Consider the following 13,343-nt stretch of genomic DNA (forward strand, 5'->3'; position numbering starts at 1 on the left):
TCGATCGGTTGATCGATCCAGCTTCTTGTTTTTGCCCAAAAACAAGTCCAAAGTCCCCTAAACCAACATCTGGTCAACCATAACATGTTCGTTCATCATGCCTAGCATCTGGTCACCCTTGACCTGCGAGGACTCGCTCACCAAGTGTCCGGTCAATCCCTTTGACCCACTTGGACTTTCCTCCTTGTGCCAAGTATCCGGTCAATCCCTTTGACCTACTTGGATTTTCCTCCTCGTGCCAAGTATCCGGTCAATCCCTTTGACCTACTTGGACTTTCCACCTCATGACAAGTATCCGGTCAATCCCTTTGACCTACTTGGACTTTCCACCTCATGACAAGTGATCCGGCAGTAAGAATGGGGGACCCCATTTAGCAGAGTCAACGCCGCGAGGAGGGCCAAAGGCCTTGGCCGAGCGGATAAGGAGGGCGACGACCAGCTGAGGCTTCCCAGCGAAAGCAATATACCCCGCCGGAGGCGGGGTTCCGACGCTCATGATGAACAGTAGGAAAGGCCGAGCAGAGGGCCTGCTCGGCCGAAGGAATAAAACATCAACGCTGCGAACAGTCCAGAGCACATGACCCGGAAGCTCCCGCGTGGAGCAGAACATCCGATCGGCCGGACGCGAGGAAACGGCCGACCGGTCGGACGATTGACAGGGAGTAAGAAAAGGCAAGGATAGGAACATTTTCTGACAACAGATGATATGTAGGATCCTAGGACATGGGCTCACTATCCCATCAAGGACATGGGCTCACTGTCCCATCAAAGACATGCTCACTGTCCCATCAAGGACATGGGATCACTGTCCCATCAAAGACATGCTCGTACTGTAGCAGTAAGGAGTCAGGCCAGCTCCTCTGACAAGCCCATACTGGGTATGGGTTGAGGACACGTGTGTGTGTCTCGGTATATGTACATCAGCCTCCTCAGAAGTCTATATAAGGCCTTCACTTCTTCAACCGGAGGTACACGAGTCTTGATCTTTGAGCCACTTCCTTCATCTATTCCCTCGCCTGACTTGAGCGTCGGAGGGCCGTCGCCAGGACACCCCTTCCGGCTCGGTCTTGTTGCAGGTTCGCCGGAGCACTCGAGGATTCAGCAGGGAGCGCCACGTCCCCAGCGTTCGTTGACCCCTGGTTCAGACAGGATCAACAAGTATCCGGTCAATCCCTTTGACCTACTTGGTCTTTCCAACACCAGATGTCCGATCAGCCTTGATTCATCTGGATTTTCTCGTGCCTGGCTTCACTCACCATGACTTCCAACTGCCTAGCTTCACTCACTAGGTCTTTCACCTGGCTTCACTCACCAGGACTTTCCTTCTGCCTGGCTTCACTCACCAGGACTTTCAACTGCCTAGCTTCACTCACTTGGTCTTTCACCTGGCTTCACTCACCAAGATTTCCATCTGCCTGGCTTCACTCACCAGGACTTCCCATTGCCTAACTTCCCAGTTAGGACTTTCCATCTGCCTGGCTTCACTCACCAGGACTTTCACCTAGCTTCACTCACTAGGATTTCCAGTCAAGTATCTAGTCAACCTTGACATACTTGACTCTCCTTCACAATCTCACCACATGAACAATTGCACCTGTAATCTTCATGTGTTGTCTACATGTATTGTCAAACATCGAAAGCCAAACATGAAGACTCGAGCTTGACTCAATTCAAGCTCAGTCAACCAGGTCAACCTTAACCTAGGAATATTGCACCAACAATATCCTATAGTGGCATTTCATGTACAACTAGGAAATTTCTTTCCTAAAGCATATGTATCTTATAGCTCTGATCAGAGACTTCATACACTATAAAAATAATATATTACATAAGATATTCACACTCGTAAGTGTCAGGTGAATCCCCGATTATAATACATTGGCTCCTATATATTTCGTTACTACATTCAATCCCACCACTTAATGACACTAATTGAGTAGGTAAATAAGTCAAAGTGCAACCCCAACATATAGAGTCTTAGTGTTGTCTCGGGTTATAAAGACTACTAGTGTACAATTATAATCAAAGACTTATCCGATTGATAAATAATAACTACTTAGAAAGTTCATGTGAGGATTGTTCGATGAACTCATTGTATGAGCATCCATTTGTATATTTTAACATCTCTATGTCTTTACCCATTAAATATGGTACACTACATCACAGATACTAGTGTCTAAATCAAATGACCTTTTATCCTTTTTTATTAAGTGTAATTGATTAAGAACATGTTTAAAATATAAAGTGAATATTAATGTATTTCATGATGACCATTATATGTACTACCACGTCTCACTATATTATATTCAAAACCTTTATCTATGTATTTAGTATGAGTATAAAGATAAAGTAAATAAATATCCAACTGAATTGAATTATATTAAAATAAAAATTATTTATTTACAAGAGTTAATAAAATCCTAACCACTTTTCATGATATCTACTCTAATAATTTTATTTTAGTACAATGATCCTTTATATGAGAGATGTCAAGCACCCAATGAAAAATTTTGTAACGCTAAAAAATTGTCTAAAGATTTAAATATTCATATCAACTGAGTCAATCCGTCCAATTTTAAAAAAATGATACATTTCATACTATAAAGCGGCGGCCAGGACTAAAGGTGCAAATGAATCGAGCCGATTCGTGAATATTTCGAACCGTCTTGAAAAATATTCGATTCATATTCAAAATTATTTAATTCGAACCAAACTCAAACATATTCGAATATTTTTTTCGAACCAAATTCGAACTTATACTATTTTGTTTAATTATTCATGAGTCGAACTTGATCACATTCTAATTATTTTTATACCATTTTAATTTAAATATATTTAAATTAAAATTTAAATAATTTGAACCGAATTCAAATTTAAAATATTTTAAATTATAATTCCAATATACTCGAGTCAAAATTTAAACCATTCCAACCAAACTTAAATTTAAATATTATTTAAATTAAGTTCAAACTAATAATTTTTATTTTTTTCAACTTCAAATTAAATTTCAAAATATATATATGTACATGAGTCAGGGCTGATGCCAAATGCCACCGATCAATCCAATTTCGAAAAAGACGGATATCATGTGCAAAGCATAGCATGCGCGTCGCACATGGGTATCATATGGCCTTTTGCTGGCACGAATAATGTGCACACATTTAATAAAGGAAAGTATAATTCGTACAAGTCTATGGAGAAAAAAAAAAAATCAGATTGGAAGATCTAATGCCCAGTTTGCCATCTCCAACAATAAGATCTACGGTACAAATCCAGCTCTCAGATCGAAGCGAGAGAGAGTGTTATCTATGAAAATGAATGAACCATGTTAAATAATTACACGGCGAGCACCAGCACCGCCAGAGCGGCCGCGGAGGCGGCGAGCCACCGTCCGCTTGAGCCGGTTCTGAAGGCAGCATTATCCGCAGCCGCCTCGTCCGACGGGGCCTCGTTCGGCCCCGCCACTGAGTCTGCGGCGCCGTGCTTGTGCTTTTTGGAGGCGGCAGGCGCGTCTGCGGGGGCGTCGGCGGCATCCTCGGGCTTGAAGAGCTCCCGCGGCTGGAGGACCTTGTCGACTGCATATACGGCGACGGGATCCTGGTCGATGAGGGTGGAGGTGATGGTAGCGGTCACGAGGTGGGTCTTGACGGTGATTGCGTCGCCGTCGCTACCCACGGTGTACTTGTACTTCTTGTCGTGGGTGTCGGTGGCGAGCGTGGCGAAGGCACCGTTGTTGGTCTTGAGCAGCTGCTGCGAGTAGTAGAAAGGCGTGCCGTGGTAGAGGAGGAGGGAGGCTTTGGCCGGGGCGGTGAGGTTCTTGTATTTCTCGGCGAAGGCTCTGACCGCGGCGTCGATGGGGCAGAAGACGGTGAGGCCGACGTCGAGGTTGGACTCGAAGGTTTTGAGGACGTCGGGCGTGGCGAGGAGCAGATTAGCGAATTCTCGGCAGCCCTTGCTGGACATGAGGTCGGTGAGATTGACTGCGGCCGGCGGCGCGACAGGGGCCTCCGCCTCAGGGGAGGACATGATCGAGCTCACCTGGAGGATCGAGAGATTGTAGGGCATCTCCTTTATGGATTTGACGAAGGCGACTGGCGGCGCGCCGCCCGCGTCCTCGGAGAAAAAGGTGACCCTGCCCTTGCTGTGCTCGGTGATGTTGATGAAGCCGGTAGTCCCGATGGCGCGTCCGGAGGACTGGAAGACGGAGGAGGCGAGGGTGGAGCCATGGGTGAGCTGATGGAGCTTCTTGGAGCCGTAGTAATCGGTGAGAACGTGGAGAGCGAGCACGTTGCGGAGGGTGAGGATGGAGAAATGCCTCGCGAGGAGATCGGCCATGCCTGAGTTATCTACGGCGAGAACCGTTATGGTCAGCCGGCGGTTGATCTCGTTGGCCAGCCGAGTCACGGTGAGGTAATGGTTAAAGGTGGAGAACTCCGGGTGGTCCGCCAGTATCCTGGTGATGTTGTAGCCGCGAGCCACCGGGGCCTCTAAGGCCACCAAAAGCACTACGAAAGCGGCGGCTAAGGCAGTGGGGATAGCTCGCCGCATTGTGAATGATGCTTCTGCCACACCGTCTCCGGCGAGAAAGAAAAGAAGCAGCTGTAAGTTTGTGCGGTGAGTGGGGAGGCAGCAGCGGCAAGAGCTAAGTAGTCAGGACAGCGCTGGCACGAAGCAAAGAAGCCCTTGCTAATCCTCATTATTTACGAGAACTACCCTTTCCAGGTTGGGTATCCATCCCACTCTACAACCATTATTTCAATTTTTTTTTAAAAAAATAATAATAATAATGCCCTATCAATTTACTTAGGACAAGTTATACTACGCGATAATAATTGAATCCGATGTGCATTTTGCATGTGTGGGAACAGCGAAACGGGGTAGGGAAAAATCTTTATTGCGGTTAAGGTGTCAAGGGAAATTAGCTTTGACATCCCACCTACTGAAATTATAGGCGTTACAAGTTGTATTTATTTATTTATTTATTCATCTTTAAAGATAAAGCAGGAATTTACGTGATGCCTTCGAGCGAGTGTCGGCAAAAAGACAGGGTGGTTAATTAGAAAAATGAAGGGCGAGTTAAATATGTTAATTATTCGTTCCGTCAACGAAGTGGCAAAAGCGTAATTATAAGTTAAATGCAGGCGTTGAGCCGCCAAGATATATTTACATATACTGATAGATCCGAATCCAGATCGAATCCGATCCGAGTACTTGGTTGCTGAGCTGGCACGTAATAAATAAGTTGTGATAATAATGGAGTGGGCGTTGGGTCACCCCTTTCTTGTTTTCCTCCTTAATCCTACTGTCATCAACTTTCTTACGAGGAACAAAAATACGATGCGAAATATTAATAGTAATATTTTTGTTTTATTAAAAAATATTTAAAATATTAGTTTATGCATCAAATTCCTCTTGAGTTGTCCACAAGTGAAATTAATTAATACACGATCAGTTTAGTTTTTTCTACCAACACGCACTAAATTGTTCGTAGCTTCACCTGGTATCCTTTGTTTTTGTTTTTTTTTTGTGAAACTGGCTGAATCAGTGGGCCTGGCATGGTCTCAAGTTGAGAATGGGACAGCCATAACTGGCAGCATGATACGACTGGGATTATGCTAATTAAGAAGTATAGGCTCATTAGTGTGATCATTTGTAACTTGTAAGACATGAATGCTACTTGTGAATTGACAAAGCGTCAGGATTTCTTAAAAGCTTGGAAATGGAGAATCGTATATATAATAAAGCTCCAAAATAGAGTTGGTGAGCTGTCCAATTCACTATGATCTAGGTAGAGTGAAGTATTCGGTTAAAATTAAATTTGAACTCAATTAACATAAATTGATATTTTTTTAATCGATTTAATTTTTTAATAGAATTGATAAAATATTAGTTAATTTGATAAAAATTAAATAAATGTAATTATTTAACAATGACGGATTTAATCAAAATTGATTTTTTAAAATAATGATCATGGGAGATTTGTATTTAATCTTTTTTATTTCGATTTATTTGATTTAATCAAATATGAAATTTATAAATCAAAATTAAACTGAATTAATTGAAAAAAAAATTATTTATAAAAAAAACTAAAACACCGAAGTAAGTGAACTAAAATTTTAAATTTAACCGATTTATTGATTAACTTTTGCTCGCTCCTACATCTAGACACATGACAAATGATATGTTATCTAAGTAAACTTTTTCCCATTGCAAAGTGAATTCATGCTAAGATTCATTGTGAGTCTTTTTAAATATAAATAGAGTCAGTCTGACTGAAACTATAAATAATATCTTAATTTTATCTTTAGAGCGTTGTTTCTTCTAAAAAGAAACTTTTACATAATTCATTATAGAATATATCCATCTAAAAAAACATAGGAACTCATTTAAAGTATTTCGTGATACACTTCTAAAGGTAAAATCATCAATAATAGTATCACATTCAATGTTTTTCAAAATATTATTTTCGATTCATTAAATTACTAATTCATTTAGTTTATCTTGAATCATTGTGATCCGTAAATAAGATTTTACATTGATCATTAATGCTAAAGTATTATACATTGATGAATTAACAAAAAGATGTACATCATGTTCTCTAATTTATCAAAAAAAAAAATATGGACACTATGTTCTCTAACAAAATATTTATCCATATGGACACCATATATTTACATTTACACAAGTTTAAAATCCACCGCGCTCTCTATCAAATAATGTTTACCTATATAAAGATCAAACTCCATTGCTTCAGGAGATAGTCAAACTATGTCTACAAACAAAAAGTAAACGTAAGAGGGGAAAAATTTAGGATGCCAGTAGAAGTTTTTTATTGAAACTTTAAAATTTAGTCACCCCCATCCCCTATCGACTTAATATTTTAAACTTCATTTGAGCATAAATAATCTAACGAAATGATAGCAATTACAACCTGTATTTGTAATTGTCTCAATAAGAATAAACTGAACAATCTCTACTCTTGAGAATTGTAACATATTTGAACATGCTTGTGAAAAACATCCCAAAAATATAACATTCACTAGCAACTCGACTTTAACCAATTGCCATGTGAGTGTTTATGTTGATATTATGTTGAACAAATTCAAAGAGGAGACCATGGCTATAGAAACAAGATTTTGCAGCCAAAACAATATAGAGTGATAATTTAATAATATGTAACACTTCATGTGATATTAATAAAGTAATTGATAAACTTCATCGTAAAAAAAATAGGGTAAAATACCTTTAACCCCCATATGTTTCTATTTAGTAGTATTTTGTTCCCTTATATTTAAAAAATAACATTTAACCCTCTTGACCAAAAGTCAAATGTGAGAAATTTTATAAAAGACACAATTGTGTTCTTATTTTTTTTTATCACTTTCAATAATAATCTTAAAAGGAAAAAAGTGATCATTATATCCTTCAATAAACAATCTCATAAAATTTATATATACATTAGTATAAACAACAAAAAAACAGTAACTCTGAAAGAGATAACAAACCAAAAACTCATTTTATCATCCTCACCAAACCAAAAAAGAGCATGAGTTCTAAATTGATGAACCAAAATCAAATAAAGATAGAACGAAGTTCATCATTAAAAAATTTTCTCCCCGTTATCAAATGTGACAGACAATGAATAAAAGACAATTGTGCTTTTTTTTTAATTTTTTTTTATAATAACCTCAAGAGGAAAAAACACAATGAATTGACCATTATATATTTCGGTAAAAATCCTAATAAAAGTCATACATGGACCTGCATAAATAATAGAAAAACAACAACTTTAAAATGGATAACTAACCAAAAACTCATTTTACCACCCTCACCAAACCAAAAAAAGAGCCAAAAATCTAAATTAATGAACTAAAATCACTCCTACTTCATTGTATATGACACATTTGATCTTGAGGTGGAGATTTTTAATGATGAACTTTATTCCATTTTCATTTGATTATCATTCATCAATTTAGAATTCTAGTTCTTTTTTGGTTTGGTGGGTACGGTGGAATAAGTTTTTAGCTAATTTTCTCTTTTGTTGCTTTTCTATTATTTATAACAGTATATATATGAATTTTATAAGATTTTTTATGAAATGATATAATAGTCAATTCAATATATTTTCTCCTTTATTATTATTATTGAAAAATAATAAAAAAAAAACAAGGGCATAATTATCTTTTCCAATATTGCTCACGTATGACTTTTGGTTGAAAGGGGATTAAATGTTATTTTTTAAACATAGTAGGTAAAATACTAGAAAATATAGAGGGTTAAAGGTATTTTATCCTAAAAAATATGGATAAATGACAGAAACAAAACATGATTAACAAAAAATTGAAAAACATGAGCGCTTATTGGCAAGGGAGCTTCATAGTGGCAAGGGAGGGCATAGTGGGGAAAATCAACAAGGGAAACAACTTTTCGATCTGCAAGTTTAAATTTAAAGAGAAGACTTGTAGATCAAAATTCAACTATCTTTTAAAAAAAATTTCTATCTGAAATTTATGTTTATTGGCAATGGGGTTCCGTCGCGGTGAGGGAGGGAGGCATAGGGAAATGGAAACCCTAGTTTTGTCATACGCCTTGTGACGAGTGAGGGAGGCTTGGGGGAGGACACAGTGAGGGTCAACGTCACGCAGGGAGCTTCGTCGTATCGAGGGAGAGAAAGAGCTCATCTTGCTGAGGGAGGGCGTCTTTAAGAGAGGACTCGTTGAGTCGTCACAGTGAGGGAGGGAAGGCGCGGAGAGGGAGGGCTTTGGCGAGAAGAATCGCAAGGGTGAGAGAGCGAGAGAGGGTATATCTATAGATAGCTAGAAAGATCTCTTGTTAATGAAAAAATTCATACGACTGCCTTTTATTTATAGATAGCTAGAAAGATCTCTTGTTAATGAAAATTTCATATGACTATCCGTTATCTATTGTGAGCCTTTGTTTTCATCCTCATGAGCTTGTAACTGATCTAGATCTGATATATAAAATAAGATGTTCTTGTCAAATTTAAGAATATAAGTTAATTTTTAAATTGAACTTAGGCTTTTTTTAAATTAAAAAAAAATTAACTAATAAAAGTTTTTATACGTCCTTCCTTGACTAAAATATTAATATTATTACACTAGAAAGAGTTCATCTTTCTATTTAACTAAGAATCTGAACTTCTTAATAATCAATTCTTAATTAATTTAATAGAATTTAAAATTAAATTATATTAATATTGTTTTCCTTTTACATCAAGAATAATTTTAAAATTTATTAGCATTTTCAACTTCTTATCTTTTTCATACATCAATCTATCTATACCAATTATTCTGGCTTAACCTATGATTAATAATCTAATTTCCTATCTTTCTTATTATTTTAAGAATTTATTTTTTATATATTTTTAATTATGTTTGGAAATTTTTTTTTTTTTTAAATTATGTCAAAATTTTTATAAAATAAATCATATTATCATTAAACAATATTATTTAATTATTTTACAGTAAATATTATATTAATAGTTAGTTTTAATAGAAAATCTAATTGTAAATTATTTTTATAAAATAGCAATTAAGAATGTTTGGGGGAAAGCTACGCACTTTTTAGTAAAAATCCAATTATAGGCATTTTAAAATAATTTGTCAAAAAAAAAATGAGGGGTTTGGGCATTAATGTAATTATAGTATACCCTAGATCGGACGGCACTATAAAACCTTGGCTCTTCTCTCGACCGTCTCGACGCTCACTCCTCGCCTGAGACGCGGCTGATTTCCTTTTTCTTCTGTCGCCCCCAGGATGGTGAACTTTTCTTCCTTGTTTCTCTCGATTTCCGCTTCTAACTTCGTCTTTCGTGCGAATTCAAGTCCCTCTTTGTGTTCTCGAGCTGAGTTTGCCTATTTTCTAATTGGTTTTCCTGCAGCCGTTCAAGCGATATGTGGAGATCGGCAGGGTCGCCCTCGTGAACTACGGGAAGGAGTATGGAAGGCTCGTTGTTATTGTCGACGTTATCGATCAGAACAGGGTACGTAGCGTGTTCTTATTCTCAAAACTCCAATTTTTGGGGCCGGATTGAATTGCGTCGATCGACAATTTCATACTTTGATTAATTTTTGTTGCATTATTGTGGCAAGGTAGTATAATAACTTTACTATAATGTCCTAAATTATCCTTTTGTGAGGAATGACTTAATTATACACAACTACTTGTACTTCCTGTCATCTGTCCACTATTTCGAACTCAATGGTGTTGCATTGAGATGAAATTTTTTATATGAAGGTGGCCACAACAAAGTTGTAACGTCATAGGAATTTTGTGCCAAGGTCCTCATTGAACAACACGCATTAAATGCCAGCTTGCTTACATATATGTATTTGGATATACATAGATATATATTCAAGAGAAGAACAATGATAAAATGCTTGATTAGTGATATAAGGATGAATTGCATGAAATTCATTCTGTAGTTCTCGCTGAATTCCATCGGTCTCTATATTTTCAATTGAGATAAGCACTTGAGCGCTTGAAGATGCACATAAGGCTACATGCCAATCTAATCTGTTTGTCTTGGTAATACTATGCTGTGAGATTGTCTACAATTGCATATTAGTTTATTATTTCACTTGGATCATATGCTGACCAATACTGCTCTGCCTTGACTGGTTTTGTAAATCTGGAGTTATTGACTACTGTATTAATAATCTTCTTTTGGGTTGCTTCTGTCACAAATTTAGGCTTTGGTTGATGCTCCTGATATGGTGCGTGGTCAGATTAACTTTAAGAGGCTTTCTCTTACTGATATAAAGATTGACATACCACGAGTTCCTAAGAAGAAGACCCTCATTCAAGCCATGGAAGCTGCTGGTACCATATCTGATATTGTCTCTTTAATGCAGTCTAACAATTTTAACATGTAAAATATGTAGTTAAGACGTGAACATGACACTGTAGATGTTAAGAACAAGTGGGAGAACAGCTCGTGGGGCAGGAAGCTTATCGTGCAGAAGAGGAGAGCTGCACTAAATGACTTCGACAGGTTCAAGGTCATGGTGGCCAAGATTAAGGTAAATATTGCATGCATCAGAATGTTCTTATTTTCATGCCTTTACCATAACCTTCCTCTGATTTGGTCATTATGCTGATTATTCTTCACTATTTCTCCAGAGAGGACGTGCCATCAGGCAGGAACTGGTCAAACTAAAAAGGGAGAATGCAGCTTAACCTCTTCAGGAATATCTTATGTTGTGCTAGTTGTCACGTGCTGAATTTTTTAGATACTAGTATTGTACGGCACTTGAACATTCTTCCTTGTAAGATGCTAAGTGAGCCTAACTCAATAAGTAAAGGACTTAGAAAAGTCTGAAAACAAAAGCTATTGCTTAATGCTTTACAATACTTGGATACACAATACACATTTGAGTCAAGTATCCAAGTATTGTAAACTATCAAGTAATAGTTCTCTTCCAAACTTTTTTTGAGTCCTTTGCTTGATTTGAGTTAGGCTTACTTAGCCTCTTACAAGGAAGAACATTTAAGTGTCACACTAATATTTAAAGAATTTAGAACATGACTAGTGTTGTTTTTGAAAGTTGGTGGTCAAAGTTATTGGATTCATTTCCTCGTTTAAAACTTGAATTTCTTCAAATATTCCAAATCACGATTTTAGCATTTGCTGATAAAGATCCTCCTGAATATTCGTTTGAAAAATAGATGGATATAAGCTTCCTTGCTTTACTAACAAGTATAATCATTTATGAATTATGATGAATGTTTGGACATCCATTCCTGATCTTAAAATTCGATGCAGAAAACGATAGTATCACATTCGTTGCTCAATTAGCTTTGTTTCTTTTATGATCGCTACGGTTAATGTGTTGATAAATATTCATTTATTCTTCGATTCTAATATCTGCAAAATTACTAATACTGAAACATGTTATTAATTTAAATGTTATTGATGCAAATGTATGCTTTTTTTCACTTGAACTAGTAATTCCATTGTCTTTTATGTAAAAAAAAAGGTTAAAGATATTAGTAGGCCTAAAAAAAAAATAAATTTATTATTTCTAAAATGTAAATTTAAATATTTATTTTTATTAATGACCATGAAAAAGATATCCCAAGCTTTTAATAGACATCTACATTTATTATTGTTGAACTGATAATTTACAACGTCCAAAACAAACCAAAATCAATAAAATAATTAAGATGTAATTTTAGTGTTCTTGGTTGTCTGTTCTTCGTGCCCATTTCTGTCCCCCGACAATAGCGGCCCATCAAGACTATAAATATGCCCCTCAATTTGTCGTAATTTGTCAAGCCATCTCCCCTTCTTTTTCTCCCCTTCCCATTTCCTCCTCCTCTCGATCTTCTGCGAGAAGAATGACAACAGTAAGTCTCGATCATATCCACCGCCTTCCGTTTAATTCGCTGGTTTTTTATTTCTTCTCTCTTTTTCTTCATAGATCTAAAGTTAATTTGTTCGATAAAATCTTGCATCTCGATACCCTGACATGGAATATATCGATTGTAGAAAGAAACATATATAGTCGATAGTCATTATGCGTTTCTTGAACTCCGACAGGACAAGGGCCGCCCTTTACCCAAGTTCGGCGAGTGGGACGTGAACAATCCTGCTTCTGCAGAGGGATTCACTGTGATCTTCAACAAGGCTCGAGACGAGAGGAAAACGAGTGCCAAGGTCCACGAAAAGAACTCGCCCAGCAAGGAGGAGATAGCTTTTAAAAAAGGAGGGCCTTATGCTTCCAAACCACATGCTGTAAGAGTTTATTCATAAATTTCTTCATTCCTCCGATCCTTATCGTTTATATTGTCCGATTATCTTCTTATTGCGATGAGCAGAAGAAATGGTTTTGCTGCATGGCACCGGCAGAGCAATGAGGGATGAGAACTACGCAGCTCATCATTTGCAGATTTGGCAGAGGCTGAGTGAAGGCAGCATTTTAACAAAAGGCTTGAAGACAAATTTGGAGTACTGAATGTTCATACTTTTATGTAGTTTTGTTTTTCCTTGATTCAATCAATTGTTCTTAATGATTAATACGTATACATGTATGAAGGGGAGTATGTGAATTTGTATTAATGTGCCTATTTTATTCTTTGCTCCTGAAATAATTTAAATTATTTTATAAAAAAATAATAAAAAAAGAGGTAGCTATCCCTTTAATTTAAAATGTATTTTTTAAAAGAAAATTTTAACTTTGTTAATTTAAAGCTGTCTAGTCCACAACTTTCGACAAAAATTTCAATAAGAAAAAAAAAGAGTGAAAAGGACTATTTAACAATATTAGGGCCCTATGAATTCTTGGTAAATTTTCTGTTCGCTTAAAAACTAAAGATTAAAA

The 13,343-nt window shown here is 37.0% G+C and overlaps 2 protein-coding genes across 2 annotated transcripts; one reads left to right on the forward strand and one right to left on the reverse strand.

The window, feature by feature from the left end:
- Nucleotides 1-3,194: 3,194 nt before the first annotated feature.
- On the reverse strand, nucleotides 3,195-4,659 carry LOC122038123 (fasciclin-like arabinogalactan protein 2). Its single transcript, XM_042597731.1, has one exon. The coding sequence runs from the start codon at nucleotides 4,546-4,548 to the stop codon at nucleotides 3,337-3,339; it is 1,212 nt and encodes a 403-aa protein (XP_042453665.1). The 5' UTR covers nucleotides 4,549-4,659; the 3' UTR covers nucleotides 3,195-3,336.
- Nucleotides 4,660-9,702: 5,043 nt separating this feature from the next.
- LOC122038125 (60S ribosomal protein L14-1-like) lies at nucleotides 9,703-11,607 on the forward strand. Its single transcript, XM_042597734.1, has 5 exons — nucleotides 9,703-9,780; nucleotides 9,902-10,003; nucleotides 10,713-10,842; nucleotides 10,930-11,042; nucleotides 11,143-11,607. Exons 1-5 carry the CDS (start codon nucleotides 9,778-9,780, stop codon nucleotides 11,197-11,199), a joined length of 405 nt encoding a protein of 134 aa, XP_042453668.1. The 5' UTR covers nucleotides 9,703-9,777; the 3' UTR covers nucleotides 11,200-11,607.
- Nucleotides 11,608-13,343: the final 1,736 nt, after the last annotated feature.

Source organism: Zingiber officinale, chromosome 1A, assembly GCF_018446385.1.
Source record: "Zingiber officinale cultivar Zhangliang chromosome 1A, Zo_v1.1, whole genome shotgun sequence".
NCBI lineage: Eukaryota > Viridiplantae > Streptophyta > Magnoliopsida > Zingiberales > Zingiberaceae > Zingiber > Zingiber officinale.